We start from the raw sequence: 26,208 nt of genomic DNA on the forward strand, positions 1-26,208 counted from the left end.
AGCAATAGACTACTTTACTCAAATATAATCCCAATAGTTAAAAACAAAAATGAAATAATAAAAAAATAAAAATAAAAAATAAAACTCTTTAAAAAAATGAAGAGAGGATTCTGGGAAGATAGCTGAGTAAGAAACACCAGAAACTTGTTTCCTCAGACAACAAATGCACTGGCAGAATGTATCTAATGTAAGTATTTTGAAACTCTGGAGTCAACCTTAAGATTTGGAGAGTAGTAAATTTTGGCCAGTTTCAGTTCACAGCATTGTAGCACCTGCCTATGCACCAGTCTCATGACAGGTACCTACAGATCTTCTCTGTGAGAGCCTGCACAAATTTATAGGACAAGAAGAACTCTGTCCAAAAATTGAGGATCTACATACTGATTACTGACAGATACAACTCTGATTTTAGAGACACAAACTCATGGGCAGGCAGCCATTGTTGTAATCCTCCCCCAACTTAATCAAGTTCCTCCTCCTCTGATTGAAGAAAAATCTAGGAGATTTAATGAGCCAGAGACCTTTTTCTTTCTTTTATTAACCTACCCATTCATTTTTTCTACCCATTCATTTTTTACTTCTTACCCTATTGAAAGTCAGACATTTTTTAAAAAGCAACTACATATACAAGGAAATTTAGAAAGTCACCACACACATCCAATAAAAGGTGCAGGTTGAAAAAGAACTGAAAAGAACTTAAACTTATACTTCAGGCTAATCTCCAGCACAGCAACAATAAAAAAAAAATCAACACATTCTGGAGAAGAGATAGAATCTGATTTCTAGAGCTACAATATTAGATTTAAATGTCCAGATTTAAAAAAAAAAAAAGAAAAATCCCAAGAAACAGGAGAGTGTGGCCCATTCAAAGGAAAACAACATCATCACAACAGAAACTTTCCCTGAGAAAGACCATATAGATGGTGGGTTTGCTAGAAAAACCTTAAAACAACTGACTTAAAGATACTCAAAGAAGGGCTGGAACTGTAGCTCACAGGCAGACTACTTGCCTAGCATGTGTGAGGCACTGGCTTCGATCCTAAGCACCACATAAAAATAAATAAAGGCATTCTATCCATCTACAACTACAAAAAAAAAAAATTTAAAAAGATGCTCAAAGAATCAGTTTAGCCTGCTAAGCGAATTAAGCCAATCCTCAAAAAATCAAAGGCTAAATCTACTCTCTGATAAGTGGATGCTGATCCATATGGGGGTATGTAAAAATGGAGAAACTCTGGGTAAAGAAAAGGGAAGGGAGGGTGAGAAGGAAATATGGGGGTGGGAAAGATGGTAGAATGGGATGGACTTTATTATCCTAGGTACATGTGACAATACATCATGTATATATATATGATGTGAATACATATATATATATATATATATATATATGATATGACAATATATCATGTACAATCAAAAAACTGAGAGTTGTGCTGCAATTGTGTACAATGCATTCTATACAATCAAAATGCATTCTGCTGTCATATATACCTAAAGAAAATAAATAAATTTTAAAAAAATCTTAAAAGGACTGGGAATGTGGCTCAAAAAATAAGAAGATGCTCCAAGAATTAAAGGAAGACATGAGCAAAGACAAGAAAATGATACACTAACAAAATGGAAATATTAACTAAGTTATAGTAACCAAAATGAAAAATACATTACAGGGATTCAAAGACATATTTGAATAGGAGGAAGAAAGATCAATGAAACTGAAGTTATGACAATTGAAAGTATTAAGTCTGAGAAGCAAAAAGAAAAAAGATTCTCTATGTTGATCTTCAAAATTAAAAAAAAAATACTGATGCACAAAATTTCAAAATCTGGGTATCTTACTCAATACTGTTCTAACACACAAAACCATCCAAGTAAACAAATGGATGTCCCCAGTCTTCAACTTTTACTTCTCATCCAGCTACAGTGTATCATCCATGCAGCTGTCTAAATTATTATACTAAACAAAGCTAATCCTGTTATACCTGTGCTTTGAAATACTTTCTTTGCTCTCAGCTGGCTAACAAGGTCTTCTGTTCACCTTGGGCTGTCCCTCCTTGCATTGTGCACACCTCATCCCCAGGCTTTTACACAGAAGCGGTCACCCCCACCTTCACTCTCTCCCAGGCAAACATTTCCTGGCCTTCCTCTCTGCCATTATCTACTTCTTTCTCTGGGTGTTTTCCTTGATGCCCCAGACCATTCCCATGTGCTCTAACATACATTCCCACATGCTCTCATGGCAACACTTAAATCCTTCCTTGAAGACCTTCATTCATACATTTGACAAATACTGAGCTTCTGCTCTGTCAGACCCGGCCCTTGGTGCTTGAGATACAACAGGGAATAAGACAAAGAACTCCTCCCCATGGAGCTGATGACATTCTAGTAAGAGGAAGCAGACTAGAAATTAACGTCAAAATAATAGCAAAGAAGTAGAATATTTGGTGATTGCTCATCATTATATCCCAGGAACCTAGGACAATGCCTCGCTCCTAGCCAGTGCTCAAAAAATACTTACTGAATGAATAAATACAGCAGTGTGAAAAGATGCTATGTGAATGTGAAGTATTGTCTACTGTATGGCCTATGAAAACCTCTTCTCAGAGTCTGGTCTAAGCTTTCAGAGGCCTAAAGCATGTTGTGTTAGTCATACCAGGCCATTCACTACTTAGAGTTGGTTTTACAGTTGGCAAAAGTCATAATTTTACCAGTAATTTTCAGATCAAATGAGTTAAGCACTGAAGTCTCGAAAGTCCCAACTTGGCATACTGTGCATCTTCCTCAAACTCAAAACACAAAATTAAAAGAAAGCCAGTTCCTTATATGGTTTGGACACCAGAATGCTGGCTTCGTGCTATATATAAAAGGTTAATACTGGAAAAGTCAATAACTACCATGAACAAGGACCCTGTCATATCACTGTCAAGGCCTAATCCTACCTAAGTTATCACCTGCTGAAGTAAATTAAAGTCAAGAAAGTAAACATTTAATGAATATTCACTTGCCTTTGGTCCAAGAAAGTCTTAGAAATAAGCTTTCCTTTAATTAAAAATAAAAATAACCCAGAAAGCTGAAATAAGATCTGAGGAACACTCAACACAGGTCAGCCAGTCAGCATAAGTAAGAGTTGGCAGTGCCCAGGTGAAACTGCTCCAGGATGTGACTGTAACACCATTCTGTTCATGCAAAAATTTGGAAAACAGATTTTCTGGGCAGAACTGGGGCCTAACATCTCCACTACCAAGTTCAAAGCCAAAAAATAAACCTGGTACAAAGGTACCCATGGTTCTGAAAATAGCTCACTATCTTTACAGACAGCAAATACATCAAGCCTTGGGACTGAGACACGCACCAATCCATCAACCAACTGACAAGCCAGTATTATGTACTATGCTAAGTGCTCTGAAGCATAGTCACACATATAAGAAAGACATAATTCTAGGCCTTAAGGAACTTTAAATCAAGTTTAAAAAATAAGACAGAAATGAATGGAAAAACAAAAAAAATGCAAACCAGATTGAAAGGCTGGCATTCTAAGAGCCAGAGAAGTGGTAGATTGTTGCTCTGGAGGCCAAATCAATTGGGGAGAGCCCAAAGAGGGACGCTCAGCAAGGCTGGTTTCACAAGGAGTGGGACTCACCAGGATGTGTGCAGACTGAGAAAAGCAGAGAAGAGCCCTACACTGTTCTAGGTGCCCTTCAGTCTTGAAGGACAGATGGGAATCACCTCTCCCTGGGCCATGCGAGGCTGAAGGAGGAAGAAGAGAATGTGTGGAGAAGGAAGAGATTGACACACTGCTAAGGCAGAGATGTGTAAGGCAGCCATGGTGGGGAAGGCTACAGCAAAAGGCTCTGGTGTAGAGCAGGCCAGACTGTGGAGACCTCAAACTCCAAACTAATGAATTATTTCCAATTACTGGTAAGACACTTGATGATGTGGCCCAGAAGTATCACAATGAACTGTGTTTGGGTCTTCCCTAAACAGTTTCATGTAAGTCTACACTGTCCACACAAAAGAAGTAGAGCAAATTTTTTTTAATGTGTTAAAAGTTGAAAAACCAACATATTTTCATAGATATTTAAATAAAGTCACATCACTGTGACTAAGTTTTAGATCATGCAGTAAATCATACATATCTGAATAAGAGCTATAACTACTGAAAGATCCATTTTAAACAGCACTAAAAAATGACTTCTGAAAGGCAAATCTAATCCTCCTACACCTACTCCATCACTTCACCCTCCCCCACAAACCTGACTAGGGTCTTTATTTTCCTTTAAGCATTACAGGTTTCTTTATGTACCTGGAAGGAAGAGCTGTTAGTCATCAGTCTGGATGGTGTGGGTTAATAGGGTCTTTGTTCAGAAAATTTAATTATAGGTTTGAACCTTGGATGAATGCAAAAGAAAAACACTGGAGGGGACTCTCAGCTAATCTGCCAACTAAGTGGACCCATGCGACTTCAGGAGTGTCCCTGGGTGCATTGTAGAGGCAGTTTCTTCCCTGTTGTCTGTAGCATGTCCCGCCCTAGTTTACTCCTAATTTGCTTCTCTGGCCTGATCTCTGACTGTCCTACAATAACCATTTCTGACAAAGGGCTCTGCAACCAAAGGCCCAAAGATGCTAAACCATAATTTTGGCAGTTTTATACCCTTTAGAGTTTTATATACCCTTCTGCCTCAATGCAGGCAGCACAACTAAGACTGCGCTCCTGTGCACTGGCTCCAGGCAACCTCAGAGCTTTCCCACCTTTGACCCCAAAGGCTTTTCAGAGGAAACAAGAGTTTAAAACCTGGCTTTAACATACCTCTACATTCACCAAATACTTTGACTCTGGCAAGTGATTATCTGAGGAAAGCTGCTGAACCAAGGGTATTTGGGGCTGCATTTTATACTTTGTTATCCTAGAGATACCAGTATTTAAAAAATATGAACTAGAAATAAAATAAAATGCAATAACTGTTAAAAGACTAGAGTTTGAAAGTTTTCTGAGCAAGAAGGGAGAAAACTGATTAATAAAAAACCTGCTTTTTACTTCCACAGGAAATCTAAAATTGATGCCAGTATTACAAAAGGATAAAAGTGCTGACCAAAAAATGTCAGTGAAATCAACACAAAATGCATAAAGAGAACCTCCCAAAGTAGTGGAGCTCTGAATGCCTGGAAATCTCGTTTCCTCCTAAAGCTCAGTTAAGTGATGATAAAATTCCTAGTTTAAAAAAAAAGTAAGGGAAACTGTTTTAATCAAACTAAAATAATCAAATTAACATGTCCAAACATTCAGATTCCTAAAGAAAAGTAATATGTGAATATAATGCATAGGAATTGTTAGGGCTACAATTAATTGAAAGGTGAATATGTTATTCTGGAACCAAGAACTCTGGTTTCTCTTTATTTCCATCATTCTTTCATTCACTGACTAATATGTATGGCATTCTGAAGGATTAAAAAAAAAATTGAATCAAGCATTCAATACCCTCAAGTGCTGGGGAAGTCAAAAATCAAAATCTTAAAACAACTAATCCAAAGCTCTCCTGTTTTGAAACCTCCCTTAAACATTAAAAGGCATTTCCAGTTCAAAATTCAAAGGTAATGATTCCCACTGAGCAATGATTATTTGGATAGAGACATGTGGTAAACATTTCCTAGGGAAATGAAAAAAGGTCAAAGGTAAAAGACAACTGAGAAGAGCTGCAACATCTCGGCAAGTTACAAATTTAAGGGGTAAGGGACACACACACAACCTCCATCCATTAGAAGCTGAGATTTAAAAGAAAAGCTGAGGCTTCTCTGGGGTGAATATCATGACATCTGTTCTCTTCTCATAATAGCAACTAAGTTGATTTAAGAAAATATTCTCTCTCTCTTTTCTAGAGCTGTTGGTTCATAATTACATGATTTTTCTTGAGCTTTGGTTTCCTTAAGATGTGTTTATTCTGCACATCTGCTCTCCCCATACCTGATTACACAAAGGTATCATAAAGAGCAAACCAACAGGTATAAAGAGACCAGCCCTCAAAACAGATCAAAGCAAAAAGCCCATGGAGTCCTTTGGAAATCTTGGCTGGCAGCTCTTGTAAATAAAAGTGCTTCTAAAACAGAAAGCATTAAACTACCATATTTATATAGGGCGTGATTGACAGGTCAGTTATTAACTTCATAAAAACACAGGCAATGTTAACTAGCAAGAATGTTTGTTCTAGCTGTTCTATCTGAAGGAAAATGAAATCCAAGATAGAATGGCTTGTTCTCTGTTTCTTTTAAGTATTTATTTTAGAACCGTGCAGTATAAAAGAATGTTTTTTCAAGTCAGTGAACTTAAGCTATTTTGCTTACTGTTCTGGAATTTAAGTATGTTGTTATAATTCTTTAGAAAACAAATGTTACATTTACTAAAGTCAAATTCCAATGGTGCACCATGATCTTTTCAAGCCCTCAACAATTTTTTACTCTTCTGAGTTACTAAAACTAAAGAAATTTACATTAATTCATCTTTCTTCCAGTAACTAACATGTATCAAATCAGGGAATCAAAGTGCAGGCAGACTTCCTCCCAGTGCTCTGGATGCAAGCATGTGTTCCTTGAACTGCTTATGGCAACAGACCTAAAATCTGCCAAAAGGAGAAAAGAATGAAGGGTCTGTATTTTATTAATATTATTTTGAGGGCTTATTTTTATCTATACATTCTATCATGTGTGATCACTTATTGCAATATTACAAGGCAGTATATTTTATTTTAAAAATTCTCTCAGAAAATAATGTCAGCTGCAGGTAAATATACAGTCAGGAAATCCTGTAGAAGAACTCAAGTCCATTTCTGCAAGCAATAACTTTTATCTTGAACTTACTTAACATGGTTAGCGCCCACACCCATCCCAGTGGGTACTGACAAAAAAAAAAAAAAAAGAAAATGTCAGCTAACTTAAAAAAATGTTTCTCCAATTTGAAAAGTGACTTCTCTAGTAGTTGTTTTGAGCAACTATATAGCAAGGAAGTATACAAAATTTCTATTTACCCAGTCTATGCTCTTATTCATTTATATGATGATTTTTTTAAAGTAACAAGGAAAAGGTAGAAGGAAAAGTTAGAAGGAAAAACAAGGTTTTGCTTTTTAGAATCAATCAACAAATACTTTTAAGATTGGAGTTACATAAATTTGGCATTTCCTAGCCAAATAAATGCTTATGAAGTGGACTGGTGTTTATGTGCATGTTTGTTTATGTGTGTTTAATATTCTCAAGCCTCAGAGTTTTTCCATGTAAACAAAAGTTTTGTTAAATGCCTCTTGAATTAAATTTAAAAGGCTATTTGTTATCAAAATGTTTCGCTCATAGTAAAGGCTGTCATCATATGAGCTGCACACTAAACACAAGAGCAAACCCCAAATCCCAGAAAAACTATCCGTGCTCATCAGTACATTTAATGCAGCACAATCCTGATTCCTCCAGAGTTCCTACAAACAACAGTCCTTCAGAACACAGAATTCTTATGAAATAAATACTCAATCTTAGAACATGCCCTGGCCTCCTCCACTACCCACACATCCCCGCCCCTCCTGCAGGACTATATTTTCAAACTAGAATATTTGTTTTGACACACTTCTGCTTACTTAATTCTCTGGTAAAGGATTTCTTGTGCACTCCTAGCCAGTAATGAACTTTTTGCCAGAAAATATGCAACTCTTAGCATGACAAGAATAAGGGGGTAAAAAACCCTTCCATCGAGACTTCCAGAATTGAAGATAAAAGCAGGTACACTGGAGGGTTCCAACATGGCGGCCGGCGAGCAGGCAGCATTTTCTGTACCTCCGCAGTAACGGGATCAGAGAGACACATAAATACAGTTGCATGGGACCTGCTGAGGAACTTCTAACAATATTCCATTGAAAGGAGACCTGCTGATAACTAGTAAGTCTGTGGGAGGAGTCAGTTTGTCTCAGGCGAGTGAATCTATGCAACGCGGATCAGGGACACAATCCCGCCGGCCGCGGCCGAACTGCAGTGAACTGCAGCAAACGTACGAACGGCCGTGGCGGACTGGGCCCCCGCAGGCCTGAGTCTGTGAACTGCCTCTGGCGGTTTGACGCTACAAACAACACCCCCACCCCCCCATCCCACCCCCAGCCGGTTCAGAGCTGCAAACCACACGACCCCCAACCCCCACCCCCACCCCGCTCCTGTGAACAACTCCTGCCCACTGGGCTCTGCAAAGGGCCCCGACCACACGGCAAACGGACAAATAGTCCCGACCACTGGGCACTTCGAACAGCCCTGCCCGCACGGGGGAATCAGGAGTGGCGCGGGACCCACCGCATGGAACTCCCAGCTACGGCTCCCACCAGAGGTAACATCTGAGGTCTCTTGCACCAGTTTCTGGGGGCGTGACTACCAGAGGGCAAGCAAATTCACCGCGGGTCCTCAACCCCAAGCCCTACAAACTTAGGATTCCAGGGAATGGCAAACAGGGAGAGCGTGCCCAGGTGGCCATGAAAACAGGGCACACAGGAGCAGCAGACCTGGCGTGTAGCCAGTATTGTGGTGAGCATTACCGGTGAGCAGACCCGCCCAGTCCGGGAGGAAAAGCTGCTGCACAGTGACAGGCTCCCGCCTACTAAGAAGAGAAGCTTAGCCTGGTGGGCACAGCTTCACCTAATGGAAGAATAGTGAATCGGACTCTAAGACTGCATTTATTAATTTTTTTTTTTCTTTTTTTTTGTGGATGTTGTGGTTGGGTTTTTGTTGTTGTTGTTGTTGTTGTTGCTGTTTTTTTAAAAAAAAGTGTTTTTAAAATTCATTTTATTTTATTTTATATTATTTTTTAATTTTAATCCTCATCTCTATTATTACTATGTTATTTTTTTTAATTCTTTTAAATCTTCAATTTTTTCTTTCTCTTTCTTCTCTTCCTCTGTCTTTCCATTTCTTTTCAATTCTCTTATTCCCCCTTCCTTGAATTCTACCTGGTTACTCTCATTCTCTTTGGTGATTTTTTCCCTTCCCTGCTAATACCTTTCCTCCCAAGCATCAAATAAATTTATAGGAGTAGACAGTAACTCAACAGTCAAACAGAACAAAAAGCAAAATGAGCAGTATGAAAAAGCAAGGAAGAAAAGGAGTACAAACAACACAGGACAGCCCAAATATTCAGAACGACATAGAGTCATCAGAAAAGTGGTCATATAAAGAACTCAGGGAACACCTTAGACAGATGGAATGGAACCTTAAAGAGGACACAAGACAGCAAATTCAAGCAGCGAAAGAACACATTGAGAAGGAATTACATAAAATGATAAAAGAAGAAGTTAAGCATCTATATCAGGAGATAGAGACTATAAAAAAGAATCAAACAGTAATCTTAGAAATGAAGGAAATTATAAACCAAATTAAAATCTCATATGAGAGTATCACTAATAGAGTGGAGCAACTAGAAGCCAGAACATCTGATAATGAAGACAAAATATACCAACTTGAAAAGAGTCTAGCCAACTCAGATAGGATGGTTAAAAATCATGAGAGAAACATACAAGAGATATGCGATAATATAAAAAAACCAAATTTAAGAGTCATTGGGATAGAGTAAGGGATAGAAATTGAAACCAGGGGAATGAGTAATTTACTAAATGAAATAATTACAGAAAACTTTCCAGAAATAAAAAAGGAAACAGATATACAAATTGTAGATGCATACAGGACACCGAGCATACAAAATCACAGTAGACCAACGCCAAGACACATTGTTATGAAGATATCCAATATACAGAACAAAGAGAGAATATTAAAAGCTACAAGAGAAAGGAGACAGATTACATTCAGGGGTAAACCAATAAGGTTAACAACGGATTTTTCAACACAGACGCTGAAAGCAAGAAGATCCTGGAACAACGTATTCCAAACACTGAAAGACAATGGATGCCAACCAAGAATCCTGTATCCAGCAAAATTAAGCTTCAGGTACGACAACGAAATAAAAATCTTTCACGATAAACAAAAACTAAAAGAATTTGCAGCCAGAAAACCAGCATTGCAAAGCATCTTGAGCAAAACACTCCACGAGGAAGAAATGAAAAACAATAACCAAAGCCAACAGTGGGAAGTACCTCAGTAAAGACAGACAGAGGGGGGAAAGCAAATCATGGAGAAACAAACTAAATTGAAAAAAAAAAAGAGATAAATAATCAAACATGGCTGGAAGAACAAACCATATATCAATAGTAACTCTAAACATTAATGGTTTAAACACTCCAATAAAGCGACATAGGCTGGTAACATGGATTAAAAAAACAAATCCAACAATATGCTGCCTCCAGGAGACTCACCTGACTGGAAAAGACATACACAGGCTGAAGGTGAAAGGTTGGGAAAAAATATATCACGCACACGGTCCTCGCAAGCAAGCAGGTGTGGCCATCCTCATATCGAATAAAATCGACTTCAAGACTAAATTAATCCAAAGTGATAAGGAAGGACATTATATTCTGTTAAAAGGAACCATTAAACAACAAGATATAACAATTATCAATATTTATGCACCTAATAATGGTGCTGTGAAGTTCATAAAACAAATTCTCCTCAAGTTCAAGAATCAAATAGACCACAACACAATAATTATGGGCGACTTCAACACACCTCTCTGACCATTGGACAGATCCTCCAAACAAAAGTTGAATAAAGAAACTATAGAACTCAATACCACAATCAATAACCTAGACTTAACTGACATATATAGAATATATCAACCATCATCAAGAGGATATACTTTTTTCTCAGCAGCACATGGATCCTTCTCAAAAATAGACCATATATTATGCCATAGGGCAACCCTCAGTAAATATAAAGGGGTGGAGATAATACCATGCATTTTATCTGATCATAATGGAATAAAACTGGAAATCAATGATAAAAGAAGGAAGGGAAAATTCAGTATCACATGGAAAATGAACAATATGTTACTGAACGATCAAAGGGTTACAGAAGACATAAAGGAGGAAATCAAAAAATTCTTAGAGATAAATGAAAATACAGACACAACCTATCGGAATCTATGGGACACAATGAAAGCAGTTTTAAGAGGGAAATTCATCGCCTGGAGGTCATTCCTCAAAAAAAGGAAAAACCAACAAATAAATGAGCTCACACTTCATCTCAAAGCCCTAGAAAAGGAAGAGCAAAACAATAGCAAATGTAGCAGAAAGCAAGAAATAATTAAAATCAGAGCGGAAATCAACGAAATTGAAACAAAAGAAACTATTGAAAAAATTAACAAAACTAAAAGTTGGTTCTTTGAAAAAATAAACAAGATTGACAGACCCTTAGCCATGCTAACAAAGAGAAGAAGAGAGAGAAATCAAATTACTAACATAAGGGATGAAAAAGGCAATATCACAACAGATGCTACAGAAATACAGAAGACAATTAGAAATTATTTTGAAAACCTATACTCCAATAAAATAGAGGATACTGAAGACATCGATAAATTCCTTAAGACATACGATTTGCCCAGACTGAGTCAGGAGGACACACACAATTTGAACAGACCAATATCAATGGATGAAATTGAAGAAGCAATCAAAAGATTACCAACCAAGAAAAGCCCAGGACCGGATGGGTATACAGCGGAGTTTTACAAAACCTTTAAAGAAGAATTAATACCAATACTTTTCAAGTTATTCCAGGAAATAGAAAAAGAGGGAGCTCTTCCAAATTCATTCTATGAGGCCAACATCACATTGATTCCGAAGCCAGACAAAGACACATCAAAGAAAGAAAACTACAGACCAATATCTCTGATGAACCTAGATGCAAAAATCCTCAATAAAATTCTGGCGAATCGGATACAAAGGCACATCAAAAAAATTGTGCACCATGATCAAGTAGGATTCATCCCTGGGATGCAAGGATGGTTCAATATACGGAAATCAATAAATATTATTCACCATATCAATAGACTTAAAAATAAGAACCATATGATCATCTCGATAGACGCAGAAAAAGCATTCGACAAAATACAGCATCCCTTTATGTTCAAAACATTAGAAAAACTAGGGATAACAGGAACTTACCTTGACATTGTAAAAGCTATCTATGCTAAGCCCCAGGCTAGCATCATTCTGAATGGAGAAAAATTGAAGGCATTCCCTCTAAAATCTGGAACAAGGCAGGGATGTCCTCTATCACCACTTCTATTCAATATAGTTCTCGAAACACTGGCCAGAGCAATTAGACAAACGAAAGAAATTAAAGGCATAAAAATTGGAAAAGAAGAGCTTAAATTATCACTATTTGCGGATGACATGATTATATATCTAGAAGACCCAAAAGGGTCTACAAAAAAACTACTAGAACTAATAAATGAATTCAGCAAAGTGGCAGGATATAAAATCAACACACACAAATCAAAGGCATTTCTGTATATCAGCGACAAAACTTCTGAAATGGAAATAAGGGAAAACACTCCATTCACGATATCCTCAAAAAAAATAAAATACTTGGGAATCAACCTAACAAAAGAGGTAAAAGATTTATACAATGAAAACTACAGAACTCTAAAAAGAGAAGTAGAAGAAGATCTTAGGAGATGGAAAAATATACCCTGTTCATGGATAGGCAGAACTAACATCATCAAAATGGCGATATTACCAAAAGTTCTCTATAGGTTTAATGCAATGCCAATCAAAATCCCAATGGTATTGCTTGTAGAAATAGACAAAGCAATCATGAAATTCATATGGAAAAATAAAAGACCCAGAATAGCAAAAGCAATTCTAAGCAGGAAGTGTGAATCAGGTGGTATAGCAATACCAGACTTCAAACTATATTACAGAGCAATAGTAACAAAAACAGCATGGTACTGGTACCAGAACAGGTGGGTGGACCAATGGTATAGAATAGAGGACACAGAGACTAATCCACAAAGTTACAACTATCTTATATTTGATAAAGGGGCTAAAAGCATGCAATGGAGGAAGGATAGCATCTTCAACAAATGGTGTTGGGAAAACTGGAAATCCATATGCAACAAAATGAAACTGAATCCCCTCCTCTCACCATGCACAAAAGTTAACTCAAAATGGATCAAGGACCTGGATATCAAATCAGAGACTCTGCATATGATAGAAGAAAAAGTTGGTTCTGATCTACATATTGTGGGGTCGGGCTCCAAATTCCTTAACAGGACACCCATAGCACAAAAGTTAATGGCAAGAATCAACAAATGGGACTTACTTAAACTAAAAAGTTTTTTCACAGCAAGAGAAACAATAAGAGAAGTAAATAGGGAGCCTACATCATGGGAACAAATATTTACCCCTCACACTTCAGATAGAGCTCTAATATCCAGAGTATACAAAGAACTCAAAAAATTAGACAATAAGACAACAAATAACCCAATCAACAAATGGGCCAATGACCTGAACAGACACTTCTCAGAGGAGGACATACAATCAATCAACAAGTACATGAAAAAATGCTCACCTTCTCTAGCAGTCAGAGAAATGCAAATCAAAACCACCCTAAGATACCATCTCACTCCAGTAAGATTGGCAGCCATTAGAAGTCAAACAACAAGTGCTGGCGAGGATGTGGGGAAAAGGGTACTCTTGTACATTGCTGGTGGGACTGCAAATTGGTTCGACCAATTTGGAAAGCAGTATGGAGATTCCTGGGAAAGCTGGGAATGGAACCAACATTTGATCCAGCTATTGCCCTTCTCGGACTATTCCCTGAAGACCTTAAAAGACCGTACTACAGGGATACTGCCACATCGATGTTCACAGCAGCACAATTCACAATAGCTAGACTGTGGAACCAACCCAGATGCCCTTCAATGGATGAATGGATTAAAAAAATGTGGCATTTATACACCATGGAGTATTATTCTGCATTAAAAAATGACAAAATCATGGAATTCGCAGGGAAATGGATGGCACTAGAACAGATTATGCTTAGTGAAGCTAGCCAATCCCTAAAAAACAAATACCAGATGTCTTCTTTGATATAATGAGAGCAACTAAGAATAGAGTAGGGAGGAAGAGCAGGAAGAAAATATTAACATTAAACAGAGACACGAGGTGGGAGGGAAAGGGAGAGAAAAGGGGAATTGCATGGAAATGGAAAGAGACTCTCATTGTTATAAAAAACTACATATAAGAGGTTGTGAGGGGAAAGGGGGAAAAAAAACAAGGAGAGAAACGAATTACAGTAGACGGGATAAAAAGAGAAATGGGGGGGAGGGGGGATAGTAGAGGATAGGAAAGATAGCAGAATACAACAGTTACTAGTATGGCATTATGTAAAAATGTGTATGTGTAACCGATGTGATTCTGCAATCTGTAGTTGGGGTAAAAATGGGAGTTCATAACTCACTTGAAACTAATGTTTGAAATATGATATGTCAAGAGCCTTGTAATGATTTGAACAACCAATAAAAAAATAAATAAATAAATAAATAAATAATAATTTAAAAAAAAAAAAAAAGGCAGGTACACTGGATGAAGAGAACCCTTTCCCCTAACATTATAACTTCCTCTTGTTTTCCCTGCTTCACACCACTGTGAGGAGGAAAACCTTCATTTGGCAGTTTCACATATCTTCTCTACACTATTTAAAGCAAGGAGAAACTATTACTCCAATCTTGCTTTCTAATTAAAGAACTACTTATCCAAATGAAAAATGTAGGTTAGCTAATCCTACTCAGGGAGTAAATCTCCAAAACAATTTCTTAATAACAGTTTATCGAGAAAATTAAAATCCATTGAATTCATTTAATCCAGTGGAATACTTACTTCTCTTTCATTATTTCTCCAGTTACATTTAAGGAACCCAACACTCAAAAACTTAACAATGCAAGATGGCTCCACCTTTCCCACTGAATTCAGAAGGGCTGGGTGGGAATCACACTGTGCTCCTTGGCGAGCTTAGGGTGTGGGTGAAGCACCTCCTCCACGACTACCCTGAATCTTGAGAGGGCAAATCCACAGAATAGACTTCCTTCATGGGTGGATTCAGGCACTCTGTAACAAAATAAAACACAACTGATGGATCTTGAAACAGAAAAGCATATCCCAAACAATTTTAGATTATTGAAATGCTTGTGAGCTGACAGATCCTCTTCCTGCACACATCACTTACTTACTGATGTCTCCTGGCATCTATCCTCACCCCACTGGTGATCTCATTCACTCTTGGTACGGTATATCATCTCCACACAGATGACTCCTTCATCTAGCCCAGACTCCACTCACATATCTAACTGCCAAATGGATATGACCCACTCCACATGCCTCAGTATCTCAAAACATAGTTGCAAAACTGAACTTGAAATCTTCCCTCAACAATCTGTTCTTTCTAAATCTTCACCTTTACAAATGGTCCCAGAAACTATCCAAGCCAAAACTCCACTATCTTTCCTCTTCCCTGGTCCCCTCATTTTCCATCAAGTCCTATCAAATCTACTATTATACTCTCTCTTGTAATCAATATCCCTCTCAATCCTCCTTGCCTGCCTCAATTTTCCCCAAAGCACAACTTTCTTTTCTCACCACTTGGTCCATCCAGTTTTCCAAAATGGGTTCTTTAAAACACAGTTCTTTGCAAAATATCCCACAAGAATAATTCCATGACTCAATATTTTAAATGAGTACTCACATTAAAGTGCTCAAGAAAGCCTGGGTTGAAGATACACATTCACACCAACCCATCTATGCCACACCTGTTCTCCTGGCTCCCTTTCTCCACACAGTTTTTCTTCATCTAGCTAATCTCTACTCATCTTTCAAGCTCAGACCCTGACTCTTATAGGAAGCCTGTCTGAGAGATACCATTTATCTCCATTTCAAGCTTTTAAATTTCTTCTTGCCATCTCCATACCGTACTATGGTCATGTACTTTGGAACATATCTGCTCTGCTGGATTCTGAGATGCTTAAGAGCAAAGATTTTCCACTTATGTGCCTTTTAATGCTTAGCACATTGTTGGTACACAGGAGTACGTCAATAAACCTACATGAGCAAATGAATGCTAACATGCATTTGCTCATGCCAACTCCTAACTTACTCAATCAAACAAAAGCCCTACAGGTAGTTTCCCAATTCTGTACATGAAGCAACTAAAGGAGAAAAAAATGGATACGTTTCATTATTCCTCTAATATGACACTTTTTTTTTTATCTCCTGCAGGGTATACATGAGTAATTCTACTCAACTTCTCAGGAAAGAGGACATGATTAAACCACTGGAAAACTGCTTGGCAAAACTCTTGTTACTTTTAGAAATACTGTATATTATTGAACAAAAAAAACTTTGATGTAATGGAAAAATAACTGGGTTAGGAGTCACATTTGAATTCAAACACCAGCTCTGCTTCACACTAGGTATGAGGCATGTAGCAAATTAATCATCTAAACTCCAAGTGTGTCATCTAGAATGAGGACAATAATACTTTCCATATTGAACATTCCTATTAGGAATACATAAGATAAGTATAAGAAAGCCCTCTGCAGGCTTTGTTATAAAGTTGGATATGCCAATGCTGTTTCCACCTTGAACAATATAATGGAATGATGTTTACCTCCCCATCTAGCAATATTTATGATTGATTACTATATATTTCTATTTTTACTTCCCTTGATGATAACTAGTCCAAATAACTGGAAAAGTTTTTAAATCTGCATACTGAAAGTTAAGAAACTTTCTACTAAATTGAACCAATCAAAGCACATCTGCTTTGAGGCTTGGAGTATAAACTGGGAAATAAGAAAAACCATTGAGTATTTAATAAAAAGCTCGACAACAGTCTTAAAAATTTCAACAAAATCATGACCAGTACAACTGGCTAGACTATCTACACTGCAGAGACTGTCCACACTCTTCTGTCACTAATGGAATCTTATATAATATAGTCAATGCTCCCAGCCCTACAAACTATGAACAGCTCAGTAGATAAATCTCAATAAGCCTCCACATCAAACAGACTGGAAGAAATCAAAAGACCACTGAGCTAAGCCAGACCAGGCTGATATTTTGGTTTATTGGTTAACTGTTATGCTTGGAAAGACATAAAGCTTAATCGCAAGGCTTGAGGTGTATGTAAAAAATGCCTGACTTAAGTAGAAATAATGATCAGAGCATCTGTCACTAGCTAAAATACGTGGAGATCTTTACCCGGGATATTTTTTGTTATTTTTATTTTAAATAAATGAAAATAGCCAGTTACACAGTGACTAAACATGAATCATTGTTTCAGCTTTTTGAGAATGCTAGGAAATACCAGGTGTAAATGAGGGAGTAACATTGCCATTAATCCAGGGCATGTGAAAGTTAAAAGGGGAAAGAATCTGGTTTAGTTTATGGCTTCTTGTGGTATTAACTGAAAGGGTAAAATTTCTAAGCTGGAAGGCTTGAATTAAAATGTAAAAGATTAGGTTATTATTGAGTTCCTCTGTTACACCCAGCTTCCTGAGATAGTTAAGACAACACCCTACTAGCCATTTAGCCTAAGGCCCTGTGCAGTTTGTCACAGGGCCCGAACCAATCAGTTTGAATGTGTACCCCGCTTAGGAATGACCAATCACCCCTGCCCGAGCTGTTCCCGCCAATGGATTTGCCAATCACGTCTCAGAGTTGTTGTTCAATTTCCCCGCACCTCATGATGATTTGTTCTGATGTATGCAAAGCCCACCGCCCTCTCCAAAAAGTGTACTTAAGCTCTGCTTGACCTTTGCTCTGGGCTCTGGGCTGCTCTCCCTCCTTGAGTGAGCACAGAGCCCCAGCGCACTGGAATGGATCCCCAATAAATCCCCTTTTGTCAATTGCATGGAGTAAGTCTCTTGTGTGGTCTCTCCCTCCGATGATCCGCTGGACCCCCTTTACATTAACCATAGGTTTCTCACAAATTTTTTTTTTAAAGAGAGAGTGAGAGAGGAGAGAGAGAGAGAGAGAATTTTTTTTTTAATATTTATTTTTTAGTTCTCGGCAGACACAACATCTTTGTTGGTATGTGGTGCTGAGGATCCAACCTGGGCCACACGCATGCCAGGAGAGCGCGCTACCGCTTGAGCCACATCCCCAGCCCTCTCACAAATACTAATGAATACAACACTTTAAAACACTATATGGAAAAGTGAAATCCGGTGGTATAATCTGGATCTCTTAAACATTTTCTACTGAGTAACTCCAGTTGGCTGAATAAGCAACAAAAGCTAACATTTTTTAAAAGGCCCTAGGAGAAAGTTCTCCTAGTAAAGGTCTTATGAAAAGCTGAAAATGAGGTCCTCATCACTGCCTTCCTCTAATTTCCACCACTACCAAAGCTACCCAACTATACTCAAGCAGCATAGTGCATTAGGACATGCAAAGACTTAAAATGCAATCCCTCCCCTTTAGAACCTTGTGTTCACTTGAGAGTACATAACTAATTTACAAGAAAGAGACAGTACACAGCCTCTGGGGTGGTACAGGAGAGTCCTATGGAACAAAAAAAACAACAAATGCTGAGATGACAATTAAAACAATGGGCACTAAAGGAGAGTTTCCTATATACTAAGCACCAGCCTTAGGCCCTCTACACCAGCCTTAGGCCCTCTTAGCTTTATCACATTTGCTCCTCACAATTCCAGAGGCAGACTCTATTGTCATTCACATTTTATAAGGATGCTGAGACAAAGAAATGGAGGCTCAGGGGACTAAGTCACTTACACCAGAAATCAAATGTAGACATGCCTATTTCTACATTCATCTTCTTTGCCTGCTCCTAGGGCAGAGCCTGAAGAAGGCAGTATGGACTACTACAGAGCTGCAGCCCCAGAGTCTGCTCTCCAGAAAACCAGTTTTAGGAAGACCATTGGACTGAACCCAAGGATGGAAATCAGCATAGTTTAAGAAGAAGGGAGAGGCAGGCATTTAGGAGCAGAAAAACCATGAACAAAAGCACTCAAAGTAAAAGCTTAACATTCAAAGGAACAATAGGGAGATTAGCTTGATTAGTGTGTGGGTATATATTTGGAATGGGAGAAGGTAGTTGGCAGGCTTTAATAAATATTTGTAAGTTTGAATAATGCGAGATAAGGTGAAAAGGGCCTTGAAAGCAAAGCTGAAGAAAATGCAATTAACCAACAAATAACTTGAGCAAATGTTCAGCCTCCCTAGTAATAAAAGCAATGTAAATTTAAACACCAAGGTCTTTTCCTTCTCACATTCCCTGAAATTTGCACTAAAAAAAATACTTATTTCTGGGGCTAGGGTTGTGGCTCAATGGTAGAGTGCTCTCCTAGCATGCATGAGGCACTGGTTCGATCCTCAGTACCACATAAATGTGAAACAAAAATACTGTGTCCACCTAAAACTAAAAAATAAATATTTTTAAAAAATGCTTACTCTTAGTACTAGGAAGATTGCACATGCTGGTAAATGTGTTAATTGGTATCAGTTAAAAGAAACTTGGCTATTAGTTTCATGGAATGTTTATATTCTTCAGTCCAGCAATCTCCCTTTCAATAATCATAAAAACATGGACAGGGGCTGGGGTTATGGCTCAGTGGTAGAGTGCTCACCTCACATGTGCGAGGTCCTAGGTTCGATCCTTAGCACCACATAAAGATAAATAAATAAAATAACGGTATTGTATCTAACTACAAACTAAAAAAACAAATTTTTTTAAAAAAAAGGACAAAGATAAAATTCATGAGAGAATATTCCTTGCATCACTATCTATAGTGGGGAAAAATCAGATAAAATGCTCAAGATTGTTGATTAAAATAAAAATAACTCTTTTAAAAAGAAAAAAGGCCAATTAGAGCAATAAACTTTATACTATGTGAAATGGAAAGTGAAACGTATGACTGGAAGTGAAATGGAACCTGTTTTTTCAAGAAAATTAATTTATTAAGAAATATGACAGGCTGGCGATGTGGCTCAAGAGGTAGCATGCTCGCCTGGCATGCGTGCGGCTCGGATTCGATCCTCAGCACCACATACAAAGATGTTGTGTCCGCCAAAAACTAAAAAATTTTTAAAAAATTCTCTCTCTCTCTACCCTCCCTCTCTCTCTCTCTCCCCTCCCTCTCTCTCTCTCACTCTCTCTTAAGAAAAAAAAGAAATATGACAACTTGTGGGTTGGGGTGTGGCTCAGTGGCAGAGTCCTTGCCTAGCACAAGTGAGGCCTTGGGTTCGATCCTCGGCACCACATAAAAAATAAATAAATTATAAAATAAAGAACTCTGAAAAAAAAGGAAGAAAGAAAAGAAATATGACAATATGTAAAACCTAACAGTATAGAATGCAACAACAAGTCGTGTCCTGTGACCTAGAAATCACACACAGGAGACTCTACTTGCAGAAAGAGGCTTACACATTAAAACACTTTATAAACAAAGATACACAGCAGTCTGTTAATTTTTTTTAAACTAGGAGGATTATAAATTATCAAACAAAAATGAAACGTGATTCCTACCAGTGAAAAAAGAAGGGTGTGTGTAGAATAACTACAAATACATTTTATAAAAACTAAATACTCATGAATTAAAAAAAAGGTCCAGAAAACACAGCAAAATGACAACTGCAATGCAATAGCCTAGGTGAAGACAATAAAACTGTGTAACTTTTTCATATTTTTCTTAATAAGCACATATTACTTTCAACATACAAAGAGAGAAGAAGAGTGAAACAGAAGAGTAGGAGTGAAGTCCTGGAAACCACAGCGTCATCTTTCCCCCACCAAGGTTCTGCCCATACTTAACTACCCCATGTCAAATCGACACACTGGCCACAAAGAGGAGAGATGCTAGTTGGAAAGCAAACCTTTTGACTATAAGGAAAGAAAACTCAGCCATGGCACTGAAACCAGGAAGTACCTGAAGGACCAAAAAACAAGGCTGACTGTTGGAAAAGAAAGAGTGTAGGAAAAGATTTGGGAGTCCAAAGACCTACTGAAAATGTACCAGTGTTTTCTTTTAATTCACAAATGCACCCAGGTCTCTGAAGATTCAAGTTTTTTCTAAGTAAACGGATCAAAAAACACAGAACAAGGAGAAAATACTCTGACATATCATTTATTGTTCCCCATAGAGAATAAGATATTGCCAATTACAGAGTACCTCTGATTATAAAGAATACACACTAGAAATCAGGGAGTCCCTCTGAGAAATCTCCTTAAAGAGCTGGCCTACCTCTAAGCACTTCCTACCACATGAGCTATATCACATATACCATAGAGAAAAACGGGAAGAATCCTCAGATGCTCGCCTCTTGGATTATACCAGAACAATGGTATAATATTTGATTCCTCTCTCTTCTTCTTTATCATTGCTGTCACTTCACAATAAGACTGACCTGTTCCTTGATTGTTTTAGTTTATTTCATTGTAAGCACACTATATGTTCCGTGAGAATAGGCTGTTCTTAGATCTTTTTTGGTGTCACCTAGTACTAAGCCCTGTATACAGTTGATAGTTAATACATATTTATTGATAGATATCAGGCTAGGTGCTCAAAGTCATTCCAGACTAAGGTAAATTGAGAAACATGATTCCTTCTGCTACTGTGATTTTTTACAATAATTCTATGAAGAGTGACATTACTCCAGGTGTCACTATACATGACTGTAATCCCAGCTACTTGGAAGGCTGAGGCAGGAGGATCCCAGCCTTGGCAACTTAACAAGACCTTATCTCAAAATAAAAAATAAAGAAGGCTGGGGATACAGCTAAGTGGTAGTGCACTTGCCTAGCAGGCATGAAGCCCAGGTGTAGTCCTTAGGACTACCAAAAAAAAAAAAAAAAAAGAAAGGAAGAAAGAAAGAAAGAAGAGAGGGTTATTATACAGAAGGCCCTAAAAAACCATTAAAAATTCTATTTAATGGGGAGCAGGAAGAAACGTCCACAGAAAATGCCAGGGATTCCACGGGATTCAATTTTCATGGACAAGCCAACCAGTTTGGCAATGCATGAGGGCACAATTTTAAATGCAGCCAGGGCTGAAAACAGGAAGGATATACACAATCAAGTATTTAGGGACAGTATGTTCCTTGGTGGAAGGCCACAACTTATAGTCATATGGCAAATGAAATACATGATATTATAAATGGTGGCATTGCAGGTAGCCCACAGAAGTTATTTACTTCACCACTGGAACAATATACTTTTATAATGATAAATAATTGAAAACTAGTTCATTGAAATATTGGAAAGCAATCAAGGAGAACACCACTAAAAGAACTTCTTTTCTCTGAAATATAGAAGCTTCAGGGAAAGTTCTCAATTAAAGCATTAAGGAGTTGGAGATGACCTGTGCTGGGTTTCTAGGGGAAACTAGGCACTTGTGACCCTTAGAAGTCAGTGACACAATATTTTTAATACACATAATTCCATTTCCAAATGCAGGTAGGGGAGGCAGAGCACCAACATTGCTCTGCGTTGACCACATTTTCTAGCAGCAATATAAACAAAAGGTGAGGGAAGATTTTCCCACATTAATGAAAGAACTGGAAGAGACATAGGGAGAAAGTGTGTTTAAAAGACATGAGCAAGAGCTCTGTTACAGCCACGTCTGCACAGTGCAGCGGGAGTGAGGCTCTTCCCATGAGGAAGAGCAAAGTCCACAGTTACCTTCAGCTTCCCACCTTGCTTTATAGGTAACTTTACAGTTGAGTCCAAGTTTTGCCTCTCCTCTTCCATTGTTCTTCAGAGATTTGCATCCTATTTTATAAATGTGTGTCATCCCCTCATCCCCTCAGTGCTTGAACCTACCTCGTATACTTGCTGAATGAATGATGAAGAAAAAAAAATGTCAGAATGCCTAACCTGGACACCAGTTACACAGAAATGGAACCACAGGCATAGGAAAGCTTTGATTAAAGGGGTGACAGAGGGGATCAAGTGAATTACGGGACAGGGGTATGTAGCTGACCATTAGATGGATCTAAGTCAATTATTCAGATTTGAGAGGTTGTAGAAATAGATACAACTAAGATGAAGATATCTTAAGAGCAAAAGAAAGGCAAGATGTCATGGAATTGTGCTTATAGAATGGAAAATTCTAGTCTTCCAAGATTTAGCAACTGGATCAGACGTACTGATCCTTGTCAAATGAAGCTAATCTAACCCTAACTTCTGTCAAGCCCAGCTGGTTTGCCCTGACCCAGACAGCCTCATGTTCCAATTCTATAGAGGCAGTTTGTAGAGAACAAAGCAGTTAGAGTTCAGAGGACAGAAAAGAAAGAAACTTGACAGAAAAAGAAAGAGAGATTATTCAGAACAATTGGCCTAATTTGAGTTCAGAGGCCAAAAAAGTCACATCAAAATACCACATTCAATTGAAATAGAACAGGGATTTTTGACACAGAAACAAAAATAATTAAATGCCAATTCCCATAAATTTAGAAAGATCATTTGACTTCACACTATTTGGCCTTATGATAAGAAAACCAATATATGGGTCAAATTCCAAAAGTAAACCAGAGTTTGTGATAACAAACATGTTAACACTGTTATCTTATTAGAGATTAGCTGTGAACCAGGAAGATAATTCATAATGTCAAAGAGCATTTTCAAGCTTGGATTCAGAATCTCTATTTTAATGTTTTACAAAACTTGGTTCATGTGTGAAGACATACATATACTTTGTTTCTGGGTGCTATGGTTTTGGATATGGTTTATCCCTCAAAAGGACATATGCTGGAAGATTGGTATCCAATAAAATGATGTTGGAGTAGTCAAACTTTTAAGGGGTAGGGCCTCATGGAAGGTAACTAGGTTACAGGGTTACTTATACCCTCATGAATAGATTAATGATGTCTTGGAATAGGTCAAACCTCATGGGACTGAATTAGTTCTTGATAAACTGGGCTATTGGAAAGTAAAGCCACACCATGCAATTGGCCCTTCTACGCAGTCCATTGGTTTCCTTTCTACTTCCTGACCATGTTGTGATAGCCATGGGTGTGGGGGAGGGAACTTTTCCAGAATACTAGCACCATGCTGTTTGGACCACCTTCCACCACCAGAATCATGAGCCAAATAAATCTTTCTTTATGCACTACCTAGCATCACGTATTCTGTTATAGCAACATGAAATGGACTAAGAAATTACATGAAAATTTTTTAAATGCAAGCTATTTACAAGAATGAATTATAGCCACATCAGTGTTTATAGCAGCTCAATTCAAAATAGCTAAGCTATGGAACCAACCTAGGTACCTTTCCACAGATGAATGGATAAAGAAAATGTGGTATACATACAAAATGGAATGTTAGTAAGCCATAAAGAAGAGTGAAATTATGGCATTGGCTGGTAAATGGTTGGAACTGAAGAATGTCGTGCTAAGTGAAATAAGCCAGTCCCCCAAAAAACCAATGGTTGAATGTTATCTCTAATACGTGGATGCTAACACACAGTGAAGGAAAGTGGAGAGGAGAAGAATAGAAGTTCAATTGGATTAGATAAAGGAGAATGAAGAGAAGGGAGTGGAGAGGAGAATAAGAAAGACAGTACAATGAATTGAACATAACTTTCCTATGTTCATATGCGAATACATGACCAGTATAATTCCACATCATGTACAACCACAAGAATGGGATCCTAATTAGAATAAGCTATACACCATGTATGTATAGTGTTAAAATACACTCTACTGTCATATAAAAAGAATAAAAAAAAATAAAAAGAATGAATTATACAGAACCGAATATCTAGACCCTTGTACTATTTCATATTTCTTTACAACTACATGTAGGAAATATGTAAAGGAAATAAATTTTCATATTAGGCTAAAATATATTTATTATCTTCCTATATTTAAATCACTGTTCCTAATGAAAACATTTTCAATGCTTTTGAGATGACCTTGAACATCAGACATCAATGTAGTAACACACATTGCTTAATTCACACTCTTTCCCCGACCTTGTCCTTCCTTTTAATGGAACTTGACTTTTAGAATTTACCATTCTCAGACTAGTTATGTGCTTCAGGAAGAGCTAACATATATTCCAGGCCCAACTGAAGAACCCTGATTTGTCTAAGCTAATTATGGCAGATCTATTTCCCCCACCCGGGTTAAGCTGGGACATGTTAAAAATTAACTTTGGTCAATAATATGTGAATAAAAACCTGTAGGATGTGGAGGTGGGGACATAGAAACACACACAGGAGGAAGTGTCATTGTTTTCAAAAAGAAATAAGAAACACGGCTTCTAAATATTGTGTTTCAACTCTAATATCTGGAGGATGGCTCCAACATCTACATAATAGCAGCCATCTTGTAACCATCCAGAAAGCCCCCTTGGTCCATGCCTTCACGTCTAGGATGGCACAGTAGAAACACAGAGAAAACACATGCTTCAACCTGAAAGAAATAAATCCCCCTTAAAACATCCTGGTTACATATGTAATAACTTTTCCCTGTTTAAATTCTGATTTGGGTTTTTTATTAGTTGTATCCAAAAGCATTCTAACTACTATTAAGTCTGAACTATTTCAAACTTACATTTAAATATTAAAAAATGGAGCTATTATTTGAGGGATGAAAAATGACAATGACAAGAGTATGCTACTTAATTTTTTTAACCACACAAATATAAAATAAAGATATTGTGTCCACCTATAGCTACTTAATTTTTTACTAGGACATCTAGCCCAAGGTACAGAACTCAGTACTTCTAGTGAATCCTAAAGTCTATTATATTTCAAAGGTGTTTACTACTCTATTCCCCCTTCACTACTTGCCTCCCCTCCTTCCCCACTTATAAGCAAACACATAAGTACACATACCACAGTCTGACAGATTAGGTCCTCAGCCTGCTGACCAGTTCATCATCCAGACTGGTTGTGCTACTTTCCCCATGTCATGACTTTAGGAAAATGGAAAGTATCTTCTTCTAATAACGGTAAAGACAAACACCAAAAAAGTAATATGCTGCTCATGACAGGCTCTGTGTACTGGTGAATAAATGCTCTGTACATGAAAATAATTTGTGTTCCAGTCCTGCCACTTTCCAGCTATATGACAGCAGGCAAATAACTAAAATTCACTCCCTGTCGTTTTACTCCATTGTGAGGTGATGATGATATTACTCACCTTGCAAGGATCTCGTGAAGGTTAAATTAGACACACATAAAAAATTTTATTGATCATATTTTTATCAAAAATAGTTTTGTGTGTAACAACAATTGTTGGAAATTTCTGGAATTTCAAAACTATATGTTACTAAAATCAATAGTTACTA

General features: G+C 37.7%; 1 protein-coding gene across 1 annotated transcript in view; it reads right to left on the reverse strand.

Moving 5' to 3' along the window:
- LOC144372675 (uncharacterized) overlaps nt 1-26,208 on the reverse strand; it is a 63,436-nt gene that overhangs the window by 16,065 nt on the left and 21,163 nt on the right. Inside the window, exon 4 of the mRNA XM_078035974.1 lies at nt 14,778-15,005. Coding sequence (XP_077892100.1) covers nt 14,867-15,005 — 139 coding nt within the window. The 3' untranslated portion in view covers nt 14,778-14,866. The remainder of the gene's footprint in view (nt 1-14,777; nt 15,006-26,208) is intronic.

The sequence above is a fragment of the Ictidomys tridecemlineatus genome, unplaced genomic scaffold, assembly GCF_052094955.1.
Source record: "Ictidomys tridecemlineatus isolate mIctTri1 unplaced genomic scaffold, mIctTri1.hap1 Scaffold_1448, whole genome shotgun sequence".
Classification (NCBI taxonomy): domain Eukaryota; kingdom Metazoa; phylum Chordata; class Mammalia; order Rodentia; family Sciuridae; genus Ictidomys; species Ictidomys tridecemlineatus.